At 40.6% G+C, this 21,444-nt stretch overlaps 1 protein-coding gene across 2 annotated transcripts in view; it reads left to right on the top strand.

The window, feature by feature from the left end:
- Window positions 1-21,444, top strand: part of FAM214A (family with sequence similarity 214 member A) — a 168,711-nt gene that overhangs the window by 119,361 nt on the left and 27,906 nt on the right. For both annotated transcript variants that reach the window (XM_029575110.1, XM_029575109.1), the window contains exons 5-7: window positions 145-1,660; window positions 4,068-4,184; window positions 8,436-8,515. In XM_029575110.1, coding sequence (XP_029430970.1) covers window positions 145-1,660; window positions 4,068-4,184; window positions 8,436-8,515 — 1,713 coding nt within the window. The remainder of the gene's footprint in view (window positions 1-144; window positions 1,661-4,067; window positions 4,185-8,435; window positions 8,516-21,444) is intronic.

Below are 21,444 nucleotides of genomic sequence, written 5' to 3' on the forward strand. Positions count from 1 at the left end.
AAGATGAATGCCTGCTGCTTCTAAGACTTCTTGCCCTTATCCAGCAAAGATATCTCATTAATTTGGGTGAATAATCCTGGGGAAATGGAAAGAAACTGCGTAAGAGTTGAAAAACTAACCTCCGTTTTTGTTATATTGTTTCAGAGTAAGTGCAGCAGATGTAGAACTACAATGGAATTTTTCTCAGTCTCCAAGTGAACATGTGTTTCCTGTTCCAAACGTTTCTCATAACGTGGCCTTGAAAGTCAGTGTCCAGTCCTTGCCTAGACAATCCAATTACCCAGTACTGAATTGTAGCATTCACACTAATCTTGGCTTTTATGAAAAGAGAATCCAAAAGCGTGAACATAGTGTCCTTCAACACTGTGATTCTTTAGATGTAGAACAGTGCAGTATGCCTAGCTCGCAGCGTATTTGTGGCAAACAAACGTGGACATTGGCACCTGAAGGTTTACTACATGCAAGATCATGTTTAGCAACGGAACTTTCTACTTCTGTCAGAAATGTAAAATTGTATCCAACAGTGAGTCATAGATTTGACATTGGGACATCACAGTCTAAAGTTCAGTGCTATAATGCTGCAGAGGACTCCAAAACACAGTTACATGAAACACCAGATAGAACTTTAAAACCATTTTCTAGCATTGACCCTCTAGTTTCTATTAGCCATTGTCCCCGCCAAGCCATAGGAGAGGCTAATCCCTTAATTGGTTCTCTACTTCAGGAACGACAGGAGGTTATAGCAAGGATTGCACAGCATTTGCTTCATTGTGATCCAACAACTTCACATATTGCTGGACGTTCTCTTGGTATACATGAACCTAATTCAGTAAATTCCAAGAATTTTTGGAGCTCATATGAGGATGAAAATGTATTAAAGAAAGCCAAGGAAACATCAGTATCTGCCTCTAATCTAGGTTCTGCCGGTTTGAAGGAAAACTACGAAGGAAAAAACAGTACACCTGATGCAGCTATTGCTTCTTATAAACTTGATAGTGACCTGAAGACTTCTCCAAAACCCCAAGCAAGAAGAAAGCTTATTCTAGCACAAATGTGTGAACCTGCCCACAACATAGTTCAACAACCTGTAATTAAATCTATTAGTTCTGTTAATTGCATAAATATATCATCTAGCAAAACAAATAAATTTGAGCTGCCAAACAAAGCAGAAACAATAACTTCTAGTAGTCAATGTAAAGACAAAATGGCCATTAAGGAGCTTGTGAAACAGTGTTCAAATTGCAGAAGCACTGATGAACTAATTTGTCCAAATGAAAGTAGTGTAAGAACAAGTGCAGAGGAAAATAGTAATTTGGATTGTTCTAACAGTTTGCAATCAGATAATTCCAAAAATCTTGAAGGGACAAAGCACATTGTGATGCAAACATCTGACGTTTTGTACAAAAAAGAACAGAAGCGCTTGGATAAAGACTCTAAAAAATCAAAAGTATGCGAGCAAAACAGTCAACTTGTTAGTATTGAAAATTATTTAAATAAAGACCATGATGGTTTCAAGTGTAAAGATAAGCAAGATAAGTTGAAGTATGCACACGATGAGAATGAAGACCCAATAAATTATGATAGTCGGAGCCTTATTCAGAAAAAGTCTCTGGAAAGTTGTGTGACTAGGTGTGAACGGCTGAAAATTGCAGATGTTCTGGTGAGTAATGAATGAAAAACATGTTTAATAATTTGGGCAACATTGCCAGTACTAGCAAAATAGAAAAACTGTTTTTGTGTAAGCTTTCCAAAATGCACTGCCTTTTTTTTTTTTTTTTTTTTTAAACTTACCTGGCAGCAGTAATATTTACATGCTGATAATTTTGAGACGAAGAGAGAATGCAGTTGTGAACAGGGAAGTTGGAAAAGCATGTACAAAACAGAGAAGGCAGACAAGTTATTAGTAAAAGGAAAAAGGATCTTATTTATTTATTTAAAGTCTCTTCTATACCGATAGCCGTTCACACATCGTATCGGTTTACATAAAACAAATAACTTTTGGGCGGAGCCCTTACAAGTAACAGATGAATACAATTAACAGGAAGTGTGGATAATACAGAAAAGCATAACAAAAATCAATATTCACCATAAAGACGAAAAGAAAACTAAGGCTGCTTTAAGCAGTACTTATTATATAATTAGGGTTTCTCTGCTTAGGTATTTACACATTTTAAATTTAGGTATTTATTTTCCAGTTAATTTGGGGGTACAAAAACTTAGCATTTATTGGTGGTTTTGCAGCACAGGTACCATTCATTGCTGGGTACCTTTTTCCAGTTGAATTAAATGCATCCATTTGTGCAGCTGAGGAGTAGACAGTATGGAAAAGTGACAAAAATAGTGGAGGACCAAAGCAGGCAAAGGGGAAGGTGAGAATACTAGGGGAAATTGTGTTTTTTCAGGTGTTTTTCAGGACTAGGGAGCATTCCATGAAGTTAGCAAGTAGCACATTTAAGACTAATCGGAGAAAATTCTTTTTCACTCAACGCACAATAAAGCTCTAGAATTTGTTGCCAGAGGATGTGGTTAGTGCAGTTAGTGTAGCTGGGTTCAAAAAAGGATTAGATAAGTTCTTGGAGGAGAAGTCCATTAACGGCTATTAATCATATTTACTTAGGGGCGGATTTTCAGAGCCCTGCTCGCCTAAATCCGCCCAAAACCGGGCGGATTTAGGCGAGCAGGGCCCTGCGCGCCGGTGAGCCTATTTTACATAGGCTCACCGGCGCGCGCAGAGCCCCGGGACTCGCGTAAGTCCCGGGGTTCTCCGAGGGGGGCGTGTCGGGGGGGCGGGCCCGAACCGCGCGGCATTTAGGGGGCGTGCCGGGAGCGTTTTGGGGGCGGACCCGGAGGCGTGGTTACGGCCCGGGGCGGCCCGGGGGCGTGGCCGCGCCCTCCGGACCCGCCCCCAGGTCGCGTCCCGGCGCGCAGGAGGCCCACTGACGCGCGGGGATTTACGCCTCCCTCCAGGAGGCGTAAATCCCCCGACAAAGGTAAGGGGGGGGCTTAGACAGGGCCGGGTGGGTGGGTTAGGTAGGGGAAGGGAGGGGAAGGTGAGGGCAAAAGGAAGTTCCCTCCGAGGCCGCTCCGATTTCGGAGCGGCCTTGGAGGGAACGGGGGTAGGCTGTGCGGCTCGGCGCGCGCCGGCTATACAAAATCGATAGCCTTGCGCGCGCCGATCCAGGTTTTTAGAAGATACGCGCGCGCGGCTCTGCGCGTATCTACTAAAATCCAGCGTACTTTTGTTTGCGCCTGGAGCGCAAACAAAAGTAGGCCTATTCGCGGAGTATGAAAATCCGCCCCTTAGGGAATAGCCACTGCTATTAATTGCATCAGTGGCATGGGATCTTCTTAGTGTTTGGGTAATTGCCAGTTTCTTGTGGCCTGGTTTGGCCTCTGTTGGAAACAGGATGCTGGGCTTGATGGCCCCTTGGTCTGACCCAGCATGGCAATTTCTTATGTTCTTATATTCTTATGTTTTAAAACCTAAAACTGGAAGCCCTGGCTTGCTTAGTAGTTCAGCATATCTAATTTTGTTTTCATGTCCTAAAGATTGAATATTGAGATACATAATTGAAAAAAAACAGGCTTTTTTCTACAGGAACAAGCCAGTGTCTTATTTTATGTATGTTATTGTATCATCCACCTAGAACTGTGGATAGTGTGGGATATAAATATTTTGCCATCTGCTTTTGAAGACATAAATTGTATTACTGTAATGCTATTTTAATTTGTTTCTGTGTTTTTTTAAAATTATGTATGTAACTATTATAAACCGCTGCGACCACTTGTATGGAGAAAGCAGTATATACAACTTTATAAATAAAATAATTTGTCCAAATGAAAGTAGTGTAAGAAAAGTGCAGAGGAAAATAGCAAGAACAGAAGCGCTTGGATAAAGATTCTATAAAAAAAAAAAAAAAATCAAAAGTATGCGAGCAAATCAGCTTGTTAGTATAGAAAATTATTTAAATAAAGACCATGATGGTTTCAAGTATAAAGATAAGCACGATAAATTGAAATATGTTGCAGATGGAAACAATATCACAATCAGTATCGTTTATTTGCAGAAAACAATACCACTCAAGCATTCAAATATTTGGAAGAAACACAATTTTCGATCTTTGGATGGAACTTCAACTAAGGCTTTTCATCCTCGAACTGGATTGCCTTTACTTTCAAGTCCTGTAAGTTATATATTTATATTAGAGCATAAATTGTCAAACTAAAATAGAGAAAAAATGTCTTTGGAAGTTTAATATGGAACTTTGAGGTTGTTTCCAAATCAAACAGCACTTTTTTTGACCCCGTACACTCTACACATTAACAGGTGATTTTTCAAAGGAGTTGTGCGTGTATATATGGCATACTATCGTAGCAATTTTCAAAAGTCTACTTACACTGGTAATGTGCACTTACATGTGGAAAACCCCATTTTTGAGCATGTAAATGTTTTTGAAAACCAGGCCCTGAATTTTTTATATTGTATTTAATAAAGGTTTTATATAGTTTGATATATACAAATTAGTCTTGTATCGTTTTTGGAAAACACCTCCTCTTTTTGCTTTGCTTGTGGGGGTTTCACTTTAGAAAATATAGTGACATTCAGATGTGGTATTGGCATAGATTAGAGCGATTCTGCTTCTTGTGCGAATTGCTAACTAAAGTAGGGCTTTCATTGAGTGAGCCATAAATAAATAGGATGTTAAGCTGAAGACTGACGAATGCACGATGTCATGTTATGTAGTGGTTAGTTAGGACCTTCATTAAGATACTGTCATTGGCATGGGGTTTTTGAGGGCTGCCAAATTTCTCTTTTCCCCTTACTCTCAGCTTACTGTATGTAGGAAATTCATTACATTCTGTTGGCTTAGGCAAGTTGTAACTGAATAGGACAAAATAATGAACCTTCTGAAATGAACATTGCACAACACTGCTGGATCATATTACACACTTTCCATAACAATAAAATGGTGATAAAATTTGGCAGCAGAGAAAAATGGTAAATTTTCAGTCTAAATGAGAGGGTTCTCATGCAAAGATGGAATAGTTGACTAGTGCACCTATGGTGTTTTTAGTAGTATGTTTCCCTCCATACTGTGAGGATCAGGAAGCCTACCTCTGTCTCCCCTTTATCTCTGTGCTATATGATTAATGTTTTTATTTAAAGTTGTGTTCTACCTAAACAGTGAAAGAATGAAAACAAAACCGTGGCATGCAGAGGATGGCTTTTATGATTTCAGATAAGAACCTAGATCAGGGGTTGGCAAACTTTTTTTTGTGTTGGGGCCACATGACAAGTTATTGAGCACAATGAGGACCGGAGGATGGGGCAGGGTGTGGCAGTGCAGAGCAGGTCCTCGACACATCAATCAAATTTCCAAAGCTGGCATTTCAGTATCCAGCAGGCTTAAGTACCATCATTTTTAGCATCCTAGGAGCCACTTCAATCATGGATCCCCAGCCTCTACCAAAAATAGAAAAACCTTCACCCCAACAGGTACAAGGCCTTTTCCCAGCTAACAGACCACCTAACCTCAGTCACAAATGCAGGCCATAAGTATAAATTGTATGGTGCAGACAAAAAACTGGACTGGAAACCACTAAAAGCCAAACTCAAATTCAGTGCAATAAATCAAAAACAGAAATACCACCATTCATTATAAAACAAAGTCAAGAAATATAAAATCGGTCACAACAGTGAGGACACCATACTAATGAAAAGCATATTTCAAAACAGATAAATAGAACACCGCTTAATAATTAAGAACAAGGATTAAAAATCTTTACATTTTTCCCCAAAATCAAATATTTCAAAATAACAAACATATCAAACAGCCAAAAATTAATTTTAATAAGGATAAAAAAAAGATTCTCCCCCCTCTTCCCCTCCCCAATATCTGGAAACTTTTCATTTCAGTCTGCCTGAGATTGTAGACACACTTTCACAGACACACACACAAGCAGGCTCCCAGTCTCTCTCTCTCTCTATCGCACACACACAAGCAGGCTCCCAAGCTCGCTCTCTCTCTCTCTCTCTCTCTCTCACACACACACACACAAGCAGGCTCCCAAGCGCACTCTCGCTCTCTCTTTCTTTCTCTCTCTCTCTCTCTCACACACACACACACACAGGCTCCCAAGCGCTCTCTCTCTCTCTCTCTCTCTCTCACACACACACACATACAAGTAGTTTCAGCCCCGCTGGCCTGGGTTGAAGCAGCGGCCCACCACCTGGTCTCTTTTCTTCTCCAGCAGGCACCACTGCTGCATCTCTCTTCTCCTTCAGCTCTGCCGGCCTTGGCTTGCCGTGTCATTTTTTTCCTATGTTTTAGGCTTCATTGGCCTTGGCTCTGGCAGGTGCGGCTGCCGCGACATATTTTCTTCTTTTTTCAGACCCACCGGCTGGGCTCCACTTCTCGCTGGCAGAGGGTCTGATCCCTGTCAGCACCGATGATCGGGATGTCTTCTCGCTGGCGGGGGATGGGAACCCTGCCAGTGTGCCGACGAACGGGGCATTCCCTTGCCACTCGCCAATGTTCCGACCTCCCTGCTCACGAGTCAAGGGCGATAAATTGGCCTTTGACGTCGGGCAGGCAGGTCAAAGTATCAGCAGGAGTCCCCAAGTGATAGGCAGGCCAGGTTAAAACCCTTTAAGGGCCGGATTTGGCCTGCGGGCCATAGTTTGCCCACCACTAGACTCTTTAAATGAGTTGAAATCAAAGTTCATTGGAAATTTTTAACAACTTTATTACAAGCATCTCATGTAACTGTTTTCTACTAGAACAAAAAGCATGACTCAAACTTCATATGCAGCCCTTTACCATTGAGGATTATTTTAAAAGCATTTTTGTGCATAAAACTCAGGTTTTATAACATTGGCTGCTCGATGTGTGGGTAAACTTACACATCTCTGTCATGTTTGGAGATAAGTGTTCCTGGGGATGGGAATGGGGCAGAGTGCTCACTTGTGTGCATATTTTCGATTGTAAAAAGTATGCATGTAAGTTTTACATGGGAAAATTATGTGCTTTGGATAGATAGCAGAAGTAACTTTTAGGTGGATACTTTCATTGGGAGAATTGTCAAAGCTAATATACAAATGTATGTTACCCTTTGAAATTTGGTGTAACTAATCTGTGTATTTACTGCATAAGTTTTCCACAATGTTACAAAATTACCCTCCCTTTGTGCATTTTACAAATTTAACCCCAAATCTCAGTGAGTATGAGGGAATTTTTGCTTAGGTTTGCCGTTAGGGCAAGTGACAATTCTTTAACACTAAAGTAATATCCTCTCTTGTTTAAAGTTTATTTCCTGAATTATTTGGAAGCTCAAAACAGTCTTTTTTAAGAAATATATTGATATCACATTTCTCTGTTGTGTTTGTTTACATGATCAGGTTGCATTTCAAAACCATAGCATTTAAAAGTACATAGCATTTGAAAAATGCTGAAAAGTGTGAAAAGTAGAATATATAAAAAAAAAAATCTAAAAATAAAAAATACATACATATTGAGGAATATTATTGCTGACTATAAAGTTAAAATATATTCAAAAGAATCTTTTGAAGGGAGAAGGGTAGTAATAACTGTTTTTAGGTAGATAATCCCTGGACCTGGATCAGATTTGGGTCACCAGCAATGTATCCCTTGCATGATTGGGATCTGCAAGCCAGAAAATTCTGGCCCTTATTGACCTCTTTTGGTATTTAAATTACTACTATACAGAGAGAAATCACCAAGGGCTGGATTCATCATTCTTCGCTGAATGATGAATCCAGCAAAAAAAGGGGGCGGGCGGTGGGCCCGCGAAAGGCCGCAGCAATTCGCACCACGGCAGTGTGATTTCGTCACCCGCACAAATAGCACCACCATAAGAGGTGGTGCTATTCGCTGCGCTACTGCCAGCGATAATGTCCCTCACATTATCGCAGGCAGCGGTGCCGTGGCCGACTCCTCCCCTCCAGCTTATTTGCACCCTATCGCATGCGAAAAGCCCCTTTTCGCGTGCGATAGGGGTTTATCGTGTGCGATAAACATTTAGAAAATAACTCCCTAAGTTTGAATCTGGTATATTTTCGAAAGGAATGTTAAACTCCCATCCTTGACGATGAGATTTGCAAGCTTCAGTTCCATGTTTTGATAAATACACATATTTTGGCTACCCTAAAAGACAAATCTGTTGGGCAGCCTTCAAAGATTGGAGTTCAGTACCCTTGCTAATTTGTAGCAACCCTTCAAATATATATATTTTTTGCTTTTATTTTGAAATGTAAACCTAGCTGAAAAGATCCACTTTTATTGTATTTTCATCTGTCATGTAGAATATGTATTTTCAGTTGGTCTTTAGCACTTTTAATTTTAACTCAAGATTTGGCAAGCTTTTTATGCGGCAGCTAGTCTTTTCCACTGATGAAAATGTTCTGTTTTGTGTAGGTTCCACAAAGAAAAACACAATCTGGGTATTTTGATCTGGATACATCATTACTACAATTAAAAAGTTTATCTACAAAGAGGTATTTATATTTTTGACAAACATGCTTATGTGTGTGCATATGTAATAGACATATTTGGCCTGATTTTTCAAAGGTTTTCTCTTAATGTACCTGTGTGAAAAGCTATTGATAAATCATGGTCTTTGTTGCTAAGTTAAGAAGTTACTGATCTATGTTATCATCTGCTATAGCAAATTGCTGGGAATCAGATCATAGCATACTGGAAATGTTAGTTTTATATGGGTGCCCTGTACAGATTTGAATTAAAAACTCACTTATTTACATAGCATGACTGCCATGAAACTTGGTAACTGAAGTGTCCATTTCAGTAATCAAATCCACTTTGTAAAATGTAGACCTCTTTGGAGTGGTTTTGTCTTCTTAATATGATTTATAAGACATAAAGTGTTATCTTGTACAACAAAAATTAACTTATGTTGTACATACAGGTGACTTCAGATAATTTGATGGTAATTAATAATATATACCCATATTAAAATTTGATAATATAGCATCAAGATGCAAAAGAGTACTTTACCTGGTCATTTCAGCATATCTAAAACAAATTGAGAGAAAAGGACACATAGTACCTAAAAGAAGTACAACCTGAGCATCCTAATGCTAGATGTAAAGAAGTTTATTATATTTTTTTTTTTTTTTTTAATTACAGTGTAGTTACTGCATGTCAAAGAAATCTTATCAGCCAGAAACCTGTAATCTTCATTCAGCAGAATCCAAGACTGGATTCAGTTTGGTTTATTGTTTCGGTTTGTTTGCCAATTTAAATCAGTTCATTCGTTTTGGTTCCCAAGTTCATCCATTTTATTTCATTATATCATTTCATTTGTTACCATTAAAGTCAATGAAGGAAGCAACGAATCCTATTTTGGGGTTTTCTATCCAGGTTTAATTTTAATGAATCTTGCAGGTAGGCATCAGCAGCAGAGGAACCGGCACTCACTCACAAGAGTGGGAAAAATTGGCACTAGTGGCATTAACAGCCCAAGATACCTTGGGAAGAGCACTAGCAGTGGCAGGAACACTCCAAGGCATCATGAGAGGGGGCAGAGCATCAGGAGCAATAGCATATACTGAAAAAGGCATCACACCCCCCAAAATACTTTTTCTTCAAAAATAAAACTTCCTAAAATTCTTCTTAATAAACTAAAGAAATATTACCTTCCAACAAACATGTTCTTGTTTAAAAGAATAAATAAATACAAACTTTATCTCAAGCCTGTAAACATGGGAAAGAAAAGTGATGTTAAGATCCAAGCTGGTCACTGGAAGGTTGTTTAGGAATGCAGCCTAAAATGGAATGCATACTTCATGGAAGGCTAAATAACGAACAAGATCAATGGTCAGTAAATATCATAAGGGAATTTGGAAAGAACTTTTGAAGACAAAAACACCCAATAGCACCAAGAGCAGCACCAGGCAGGAGGAGCACTGCCATCAACATCCAAGGACAGTGATTGCAGAATAAGGCAGCACGAGTGGCATCAACACCAAGACATCGAGTTAGGACTAAGGGAGGAAGAAGAGTGATATCAAAACCCTAAGACAGAATGATGCAGCAAGCACAGTGGTATGAAGGACCTTAAGGGACTGTGACATGCAAGTGTGTAAAGCATTGGATTAGCTTAGCAATAGTATTGGCATGATTGTCATTACCTTTTGTATGGTGTTTGGTTGAGCCAAAGTGCAATGTAGGCATTCAGAGGCTCAGTTCTGAATGGTTTTGTTTGGGTGCACCCATATACTAGACAAGACCAGGTGATGTATTGTCCTCTCGCACTGAGGACGTCTTCCTGGGCTACTGCCCAGGAGGGGAATGGTTAGGTCGGCCATCATAGTTGGTGATTTGATTATTAGAAATGTAGATTGCAGGGTGGCTGGTGGACGTGAGGACCGCCTGGTAACGTGCCTGCCTGGTGCGAAGGTGGCAGACCTCATGCATCACCTAGATAGGATTATAGACAGTGCTGGGGAGGAGCTGGCTGTCATGGAACATGTGGGCACCAACGACATAGGAAAATGTGGGAGAGAGGTTCTGGAAGCCAAATTTAGGATTTTAGGTAGGAAGCTGAAATCCAGAACCTCTAGGATGGCATTCTCTGAAATGCTTCCTGTTCCACGTGCAGGTCCCCAGAGGCAGATCTCCAAAGTTTCAATGCGTGGATGAGACGATGGTGCAGGGAAGAGGGATTCAGCTTTATTAGGAACTGGGGAAACGTTTGGGGAAAGGGGAGACTTTTCCGAAAGGATGGGCTCCACCTTAACCAGAGTGGAACCAAGCTGCTGGCACTAACTTTCAAAAAGGAGATAGAGCAGCTTTTAAACTAGATCAAGGGGGAAAGCCGACAATCACTCAGCAGTGCATGGTTCGGAGAAATGTATCCTTGAAGGATACTAATGAAACAGGAGAGTTAGGGCATCCCAACAGAGAGGTTCCATTAAAAGCAAACCTAGTCCATGTGCATATATGTAAAAAATCACCGAAGCTAATGATTTCCGAATTATCCCTAGCAACTGAAAAGCAGGTTGTTTAATACAAACAAAAAACACACTTTGAAATGTCTGTATGCCAATGCCAGAAGTCTAAGAAATAAGATGGGAGTGTTAGAGTGTATAGCAGCAAATGATGAGATTGACATAATTGGCATCACAGAGTCTTGGTGGAAGGGGGATAACCAATGGGACAGTGCTATATCAGGGTACAAATTATATCGCAATGATAGGGAGGATCAACTTGGTGGGGGTGTGGCACTTTATGTCCGGGAGGGTATAGAGTCCAACAGGATAAAGATCATACAAGAGACTAAATGCTCAGTAGAATCTATATGGGTAGAAATCCCATGTGTTTTAGGTAAGAGTATAATGATAGGAGTATACTACCATCCACCTGGACAAAATGGTCAGACAGATGATGAAATGCTTAGAGAAATCAGGGAAGCTAACTAATTTGGCAGTGCATTAATAATGGGAGATTTCAATTACCCCAATATTGACTGGGTAAATGTAACATCAGGACTTGCTAGAGACATATAAAGTTCCTGGATATAATAAACGACTGCTTCATGGAGCAATTGGTTCAGGAACCAACAAGAGAGGGAGCTATTTTAGAATTAATTCTTAGTGGAACGCAGGATTTGGTGAGAGAGGTAACAGTGGTGGGGCCACTTGGCAACAGTGATCATAACATGATCAAATTTAAACTAATAACTGGAAGGGGGGGACAATAAGTAAATCAGTAGCTCAAACACTAAACTTTCAAAAGGGAAACTTTGATAAAATGAGGAAAATAGTTAGAAAAAAACTGAAAGGTGCAGCTGCAAAGGTTAAAAGTGTTCAACAGGCATGGACATTGTTTAAAAATACAATCCTAGAGGCGCAGTCCATATGTATTCCACACATTAAGAAAGATGGAAGGAAGGCAAAACGATTACCGTCATGGTTAAAAGGTGAGGTAAAAGAGGCTATTTTAGCCAAAAAAAATCCTTCAAAAATTGGAACAAGGATCCATCTGAAGAAAATAGGATAAAACATAAGCATTGTCAGGTTAAGTGTAAAACATTGATAAGACAGGCGAAGAGAGAATTTGAATTGAAGTTGGCCATAGAGACATAAGAACATGCCATACTGAGTCAGACCAAGGGTCCATCAAGCCCAGCATCCTGTTTCCAACAGTGGCCAATCCAGGCCATAAGAACCTGGCAAGTACCCAAAAACCAAGTCTATTCCATGTTACCGTTGCTAGTAATAGCAGTGGTTATTATCTAAGTAAACTTAATTAATAGCAGGTAATGGACTTCTTCTCCAAGAACCCATCCAATCCTTTTTTAAATACAGCTATACTAACTGCACTAACCACATCCTCTGGCAACAAATTCCAGAGTTTAATTGTGCACTGAGTAAAAAAGAACTTTCTCCGATTAGTTTTAAATGTGCCACATGCTAGCTTCAAGGAGTGCCCCCTAGTCTTTCCATTATCCAAAAGAGTAAATAACCGATGCACATCTACCCATTCTAGACCTCTCATGATTTTAAACACCTCTATCATATCCCCCCTCAGCCGTCTCTTCTCCAAGCTGAAAAGTCCTAACCTCTTTAGTCTTTCCTCATAGGGGAGCTGTTCCATTCCCCTTATCATTTTGGTAGCCCTTCTCTGTACCTTCTCCATCGCAATTATATCTTTTTTGAGATGCGGCGACCAGAATTGTACACAGTATTCAAGATGTAGTCTCACCATGGAGCGATACAGAGGCATTATGACATTTTCCATTTTATTCACCATTCCCTTTCTAATAATTCCCAACATTCTGTTTGCTTTTTTGACTGCCGCAGCACACTCAATCGACTATTTCAATGTGTTATCCACTATGACGCCTAAATCTCTTTCTTGGGTATTAGCACCTGATATGGAACCTAACATTGTGTAACTATAGCATGGGTTATTTTTCCCTATATGCATCACCTTGTACTTGTCCACATTAAATTTCATCTGCCATTTTGATGCCCAATTTTCCAGCCTCGCAAGGTCTTCCTGCAATTTATCACAATCTGCTTGTGATTTAACTACTCTGAACAATTTTGTAACATCTGCAAATTTGATAACCTAACTCATCGTATTCCTTTCCAGATCATTTATATATATATTGAAAAGCACCGGTCCAAGTACAGATCCCTGAGGCACTCCACTGTTCACCCTTTTCCACTGAGAAAATTGACCATTTAATCCTACTCTCTGTTTCCTGTCTTTTAGCCAGTTTGTAATCCACGAAAGGACATCGCCACCTATCCCATGACTTTTTATTTTTCCTAGAAGCCTCTCATGAGGAACTTTGTCAAATGGCTTCTGAAAATCCAAGTACACTCATAATCCAAGTAAACTCATAATGAAAACTGTTAAAAATATATCCGAAGCAAGAAACCTGTGATGGAGTCGGTTGGACCATTAGATGACAGAGGAGTTAAAGGGGCTCTTAGGGAAGATAAGGCCATTTCAGAAAAACTAAATTAATTCTTTGCTTCTGTGTTTACTAATGAGGATGTTGGGGAGATACCAGTTCCGGAGATGGTTTTCAGGGGTGATGAGTCAGATGAACTGAACGAAATCACTGTGAACCTGGAAGATGTAGTAGGCCAGATTGACAAACTAAAGAGTAGCAAATCATCTGGACCGGATGGTATGCAGCCTAGGGTACTAAAGGAACTCAAAAATGGAATTTCTGATCTATTAGTTAAAATTTGTAACCTATCCTTAAAGTCATCTATTGTACCTGAAGACTGGAGGGTGGCCAACGTAACCCCCAATATTTAAAAAAGGCTCCAGGGGTGATCCGGGTAACTATAGACCAGTGAGCCTGACTTCAGTGCCGGGAAAAATAGTGGAAACTATTCTCAAGATCAAAATCGTAGAGCATATAGAAAGACATGGTTTAATGGAACACATTCAACATGGATTTACCCAATGGAAGTCTTGCCTAACAAATCTTCATTTTTTTGCAGGGGTTAATAAACATGTGGATAAAGGTGAACCGGTAGATGTAGTGTATTTGGATTTTCAGAAGGCGTTTGACAAAGTCCCTCATGAGAGGCTTCTACGAAAACTAAAAAGTCATGGGATAGGAGGCGATGTCTTTTCGTGGATTACAAACTGGTTAAAAGACAAGAAACAGAGAGTAGGATTAAATGGTCAATTTTCTCAGTGGAAAAGGGTGAACAGTGGAGTGCCTCAGGGATCTGTACTTGGACCGGTGCTTTTCAATATATATATATAAATGATATGGAAAGGAATACGATGAGTTAGGTTATCAAATTTGCGGTTGATACAAAATCATTCAAGGTAGTTAAATCAGAAGCGGATTGTGATACATTACAGGAAGACCTTGCAATACTGGAAGATTGGGCATCCAAATGGCAGATGAAATTTAATGTGGACAAGTGCAAGGTGTTGCATATAGGGAAAAATAACCCTTGCTGTAGTTACACGATGTTAGGTTCCATATTAGGAGCTACCACCCAGGAAAAAGATTAGGCATCATAGTGGATAATACTTTAAAATCGTCGGCTCAGTGTGCTGCAGCAGTCAAAAAAAGCAAACAGAATGTTAGGAATTATTATGAAGGGAATGGTTAATAAAACGGAAAATGTCATAATGCCTCTATATCGCTCCATGGTGAGACTGCACCTGGAATACTGTGTACAATTCTGGTCGCCGCATCTCAAAAAAGATATAGTTGCGATGGAGAAGGTACAGAGAAGGGCAACCAAAATGATAAAGGGGATGGAACAGCTCTCCTATGAGGAAAGGCTGAAGAGGTTAGGGCTGTTCAGCTTGGAGAAGAGACAGCTGAGGGGGGATATGATAGAGGTCTATAAGATCATGAGAGGTCTTGAACGGGTAGATGTGAATCGGTTTTTTACACTTTCGAATAATAGAAGGACTAGGGGGCATTCCATGAAGTTAGCAAGTAGCACATTCAAGACTAATCTGATAAATTTCTTTTTCACTCAATGCACAATAAAGCTCTGGAATTTGTTGCCAGAGGATGTGGTTAGTGCAGTTAGTGTAGCTGGGTTCAAAAAAGGTTTGGATGGGTTCTTGGAGGAGAAGTCAATTAACGGCTATTAATCAAATTTACTTAGGATATAGCCACTGCTATTAATTGCATCAGTGGAATGGGATCTTCTTAGTGTTTGGGTAATTGCCAGGCTCTTATGGCCTGGTTTGGCCTCTGTTGGAAACAGGATGCTGGGCTTGATGGACCCTCTGTCTGACTCAGCATGGCAATTTCTTATGTTCTTAAATCAGTACCTTAAGAGAATTTGAAAAGAACTTTGAACAGTGCATGAAATGTTAGAGGTAAATAGATACAGTTCATACAGTACATCTGGAGGATTCAAACCAACGTTACAGTTGGTCAGATCATGATGGCAGATTGCCTGTGTCATGTAATCAGAGAAACTCAAGGCATCGAAAGCCAAATCAGTAGGCATGGAGGCAAAAACAGTCCAAAGCACCAACAGAGGGAGAAAGCAGCAGGAGCAATGGCTTTGAAACCCCAAAGCATAGGTAGAGAGCAAAGAAACAAGAGTGGTTTCAACACGCCTAACCATTGAGAGAAGGGATAAGACAAGAAGCACCATGGTCAACACTAAGGCAGAAAAAAGTGGCATCAACTCTCATAAGCATGGCATGCAGAGCGAGGCAGCAAGCATAGTGGTCAACACCTCATGGCACTGAGAGAGGGAAACAACAATAAAGTTAGTGGCATCAAGGCACCAAGAGTGGGCAAAGGGCCCCAACAACTGTGGCATCAACACAGCAAGGTTTTGAACCAAGAGAGAGAGGCAAGGCCAGAAAAGCAATCTGGAGAAGAACAAGTGAGGGGAGAAATTTCCAATTTTTTATTTATTTTTTAAATATACTTTTTTATTTTAGGGCCAGAAACCCTCAGTATAACCAGGAGAGGTAGGGCAGGAGGAGCAGACCGGGTAGCAGTAATAAATGTCAGTTGGCAGCAAAATAGCAAGGCGGGGAGGCCAAAAATTGTGGGCATTCATTTAGTGCCAACCATGAATGATGTGAGTTCATGATATCCTCTGACACTGAGAATATCCAAAGAAATGCTTGGTGACCTTGGTGAGGTCTGGCCAGAACACAGCCTTGTGTGCACAGTATGTCAATGGGTCTGTGTCTATGACTTTTGTGAACTCCCCCAGGTCACACCTGCCTGCAATTTGTGCAGAGGTTGTAATTTGTAGCTAAGACATGCAGTAGCCAATTAGATCCCATGTTCTCAACCACCTGCAGGGTTGGTAAGTCAGGGCAATCATTTCCCCAATGGTCTGTGTCACCACTTGGATGCTGCCTGCCTCTCTTCCCAGGACAGCGATGTGGAATACAATCCCATCTATTCCATGGTGGTTTAGCATGAGGGTGGGGGATGCTGGCCTACTGACTCACTGGGGAAGGAATGAGCATTAGCTTTGGGAGGTAGACTTCCCCTTTTTTTTTGTGGCTTTTATGCTCCTGCTGCTGATGCTTTGAGGATGGGGCCCCCAGACTAGTACCAGTCTCCCCTGAAATCAACACTAATTGCTCATGTTTTTGCAAATGATGGAGCATACCGCTGTCTGAAAATATGGCCTAGGGGGTGGGAGTGAGGGTGGGCCAGGAGCTAAAAGACCAGGGGGAAATCATGTTCTCAACTGTCTGCTGTTCCTGGGGAATTAACCCCAACAAGATCACTACCTGCTGCTGCTGCTCACCAGGGGCCGACGCAAAAAAAAAAAATTTGCAGTGAAAGTGGGCGCTGAGTATTCAGCACCTGCTTTCCTAATACGCCCCCAGGCACCTCCCCTGGGGGCGCCATGCAATATTTAAATTAGGCATCGCTTTGTCAAGGAGGCGCTAGAGTCAATTGCGTGCCCCTAGTTCCTCTTTGACAGCGGGAACCCACGAGCAGTTGGCTGTCAGCAGCCATCCGCCAGTTAAAATGGATGCTGAATTTATCAGCGTCCATTTTCCTAATCGGCGCACAGCCACAGGTTCATAAAATAGACACTTGTTAACAGAGCATCCGTTTCCCGACCCTGTCTGCCGGCACTATTTTATAAATTTTTTTTTTAAACATTTTTAAAGTTTTTTTCCCCTCCTACTTAATATCACAACAATATTAAGTCGGAGGATGTACAGAAAAGCAGTATTTTCTGTATAACTTTTGGGAGTGCTCAGAAATTAGGCTTAAACTTCTGAGCGCAAAACTGTGCATTTTAGACCCACTTTTTTTTTTTTTTTTTTGGCATTTCAGGTGGTTAATAGTCTCATCAACATGCATTTGCATGTGATGAGCGCTATTAGTTTTGCTGTGCATTGGTGGACGCGCCTTGTGGAGGCACTATATTGCATAAGGGAATGAGGTAGCGCTTATACAACCTGCGGGTAACGGTGCACTCAGCTGAATGCACTGTATTGCATCGGCCCCCAGATAGTATATTAGTAAGGGTGACTATATTCTCCAAACTTTCTTGAGATAATAGATTTTCAACGTCCCCTTCCTGCAATTCTTTGAATCTCTCATATGATTAATCTGAATGAATAGATTATGCAAACACTGGGCAGAACATAATGGGGAATGCTGGTCTGGTTTTGGCTGATGCACCTTGCTTGGTGCACCACCACTGTTGCTACAACCTTTTGCTGCCATTTTCTGCCCCTGCACTATACTAATAGATGGGAGCAAGCAGCCACCTCAGCCAATCCTGTATCTCTAGCTGGTTTTTGTCTCTTACAAAAGTCTCTCAATCTTAGTGGAGGGGGTGGGGTTCCTGGTTCTCATGAATCCTATGACTTTCATCACTTCTATTAACTTATGCTGGCCCCAGATCTCTCTGAAGGAAGAACCTGTCTTCTTTTTCTACCATTGCCATGTTTGCCTTTTAAAGCCAGATCAATACTGGGTAGGAACTTTTAGTGTTGCAATGTTTGTACACCCTAGTTGGACACACATAGATAGCAAATCAGTTAGTCACTTATGTCTCAAACAGAGCACAGCAAGTGAACTGATGATGCTTGTTGAGTTACTGTGTAAACTATGAAATTAAGACAAACTGAGTGCAAGAGTCACATACAAGAATTTGTATACTGTGACACTGACTCTTTACAAAGAGAAATCAGGTGGCTGTCCTAAGGCACTGCAATGAGCAAACATTTTAAAAGCTCCAAAAATTGGGCAATCTGTATCTTTCCTGTAGCGTCAGCTATAGTGGTACTCTAGTCTTACCCTGATTGTACACACTAACCATCTCAAAGAGAATAGACATTTTATTTTGCTACTAAGTAGTCCCCCAAGCCACAGTTAAGCATAGTGTGTCAGTGAGTGACTCACAGCACACGTAATGGGGAATGCTGTCATGGTTTGGGCTGATACCATTGTTGCTGCAACCCTTCGCTGCTTTCTCTGTAATTTACCTTTTCTCTAAACTTTTCTTTGTTTTGAAGCAAGGAGCTTCAGCATCCCTGCCTTCTATCTCTGAAATCCAACAAAGGAGTGACTGAATTAAATAGTGATTGCTTAAAGTGATGTGCAGATGCAGCTGGGATAGGTTGAAAAATGGCTTCAGCATGATTGGTCATTGTCTCATTACCAACCAGCTGTGCTCTGTCTGTCTTTGAGTATAAAAATGCATTGCTTTGCTTTCCCCATCTACTTGAATGGGACCAAACCCAAATGAACTGAAAAGGATTCAGATTTTTTTTTTCAGGCACCCATTAAATTTGGTTGCCCTGAACAAAATCTGCTCATTTGTTGCATTTTTCCAGTCATATCAAAATAAATGCACATCCCTTCTGTACTGCAATAATTTTATTTATTTATTTATTTATTTTTACTGAACAGGAAGAATGCAGCTGGAATTTCATATATTTCCATTATGGAGTGTAGGCTTTGTACAAGTGATATTTGCCAATGAAATTAGCAGAGGTCACCTAACTCAAACTTAGGTTTTATCTATTAATCTAGTTTCTAATTCTCATTTTTACCAAGTATTTATACTGTTGTACATTTTACAGCCTTCGTGGAAGAGGCAGTCTATAAATTTGAAATTAAATTTAAAAACAAGTAGAAAGAGCAGGGGATTTAATTCTTGGGTGTTATTTGATGTCATTGCTTTTAGTAAATTGGCATTTAATTGATACTGTTTTTGTAAGTATAGCATTAGGAAGTAGGCAGAAGTTAGTCTGTAGGTGGTACTTTGCATGCCCAGTTTAGACTGTTCAGGGCTTAGGTGTATCTGAAACACCCTGTGTGGCCCCAGGTGTGTGGCTTTTACTTTTTAGTGTATACCTATTTTATATACTGCTTCTAATGGTACTCTGGTGTAATCACAGTGGGCCATGTATAACACCCAAACATACAAAATAGGAAAAATCCACTTCCTATATTGTCCCAGATACATTTTTTCCAGTTTTTTGCATATCCAAAAACCCAGCTAGTCTTATTCTTGAGATCAAAGCTCTTCCCTCTTCAAAGGTGCTAGCCCACCTAAAGCTTCAGATAGTTCTGTACTGCTTTTCTATCTGGGTTCCCACTGAAGATGCCAGGACCAACTGCTCCAGCTGCATTCTTCCACCAAAGAAACTTTTTGTCTGGTGGGATTGGAACCTGTGGCTTGCCACTGATGCTACCACAGGCATTCTGATCTTGAGTGATTCAGTGCCATTATGCTACCACCATTTGACTCGGCTATCTAATGAGTCATCTGCCATCCTCCTTGCTGCTTAAGGACTAAACAAGAAGGTGGAGGGAAAGTGACTGGGTAGGCAAAATTCAAAAAGAGGACAGGTTGGGAGGATGAAAGAGCCAGGAAGGAGGGACTGGAAAGGTGAGAGCCAGAAAGGAAGAGCGAGGATTTAGAAAGAGATGCAGAGAGAAGGAAAGAGAAGACAGGAAGGAGAGAAGGCTGCAGAGGTGAGGGTATGGGGGGAGAGAGATTTTATATTTAAGCCAGTATGTTACATTTGGAAACTACTAGGACAAAATGTTCAACAGTCAATAAAGACACAGTGTCACTTGTACATGATTGTTGAACAGGAAAACCCCATGAAAGAGATGTAGAGCCAGCCCTATTTTTTTTTAATTCTGAATTTTATTGATATGTTCCGAAATATTATTTGTCACTCTCATAGCTTGCACATTTTGTCTCTAGTAGTTTCCCATGCTTTGAGTTTCAGACCTTAGAACTCTGTTTATCTATCAACCATCTATATTCACTTCAGCTATCTATTTCATTTGCATTTCAGTGAAGAAATTCCCATTCTGTTCCAAAATTAGATAAAAGGGATGGAACAGTTCCCCTATGAGGAAAGGCAGAAGAGGTTAGGGCTGTTTAGCTTGGAGAAGAGACGGTTGAGGGGGGTATATGATAGAGGTCTTTAAAATAATGAGAGGTCTTGAACGAGTAGATGTGAATCTGTTATTTATACTTTCGGCTGATGGACTAGGCGGCACACCATGAAGTTAGCAAGTAGCACATTTAAAACTAATCTGAGAAAATTCTTTTTCACTCAGCGCACAATTAAGTTCTGGAATTTGTTGCCAGAGGATGTGGTTAGTGTAGTTGGGTTTATAAAAGGTTTGGATAAGTTCTTGGAGGAGAAGTCCATTAACTGCTAGTAATCAAGTTGCCTTAGGGAATGGCCTCTGCCATTACTGGTATCAGTAATGGCAGAGTTCATGACATGGTTCTGACATGGTAACTGAGTTCATGACATGGTAACTGAGTTCATGACATGGTTAAACAACTGTAACCCGCACCTAAGGTTTACCAGTCATCATCATCGTCACACCATTGCCTATTTGGACATCCAGATCACATTAACAGATACAGGATTTGATTTTACTATCTTTAGAAAGACCACAGACCGCAATACATTGCTGCATTATTCTTCATTTCATCCCCATCACCTTAGAGATAACCTGCCAGTTGGACAATTTTTACGTCTAAGGAGATTATGCTCCACCACAACAGAGTACAAAATACAGTCAAAAGACATGACAGACAGGTTTTTACAAAGAGGCTACCCGCAAGCAGTAGTAAAAAAAAGCGTATAAACGGGCCAGATGGGCTAACAGAGACCTACTTCTGGAACCCAAAATCCAACACAAAAATGAAAGGATGGTGTGTGTATTACCATATACACCACAAACACAATTGTTGAAAAAGAGTATTCTAAGACATTGGGCCATTTTACAGATTCATCCTGAATTTCAAGAAAAACCTATGTTTGCTCTGACCAAAGCCAGAAATCTGAAAGATCTCGTAGTCCATTCGAATTTGCTGGCCGCCAGAGAAGAGAGTGGTGGACAGCAGGGCCACCATAAAAAATGCGGCAAATGCAGTGCATGTAGTTTTGTCTATGAAGGCACATCACTCATTATACC

This window comes from Rhinatrema bivittatum, chromosome 13, assembly GCF_901001135.1.
Source record: "Rhinatrema bivittatum chromosome 13, aRhiBiv1.1, whole genome shotgun sequence".
Classification (NCBI taxonomy): Eukaryota; Metazoa; Chordata; class Amphibia; order Gymnophiona; family Rhinatrematidae; genus Rhinatrema; species Rhinatrema bivittatum.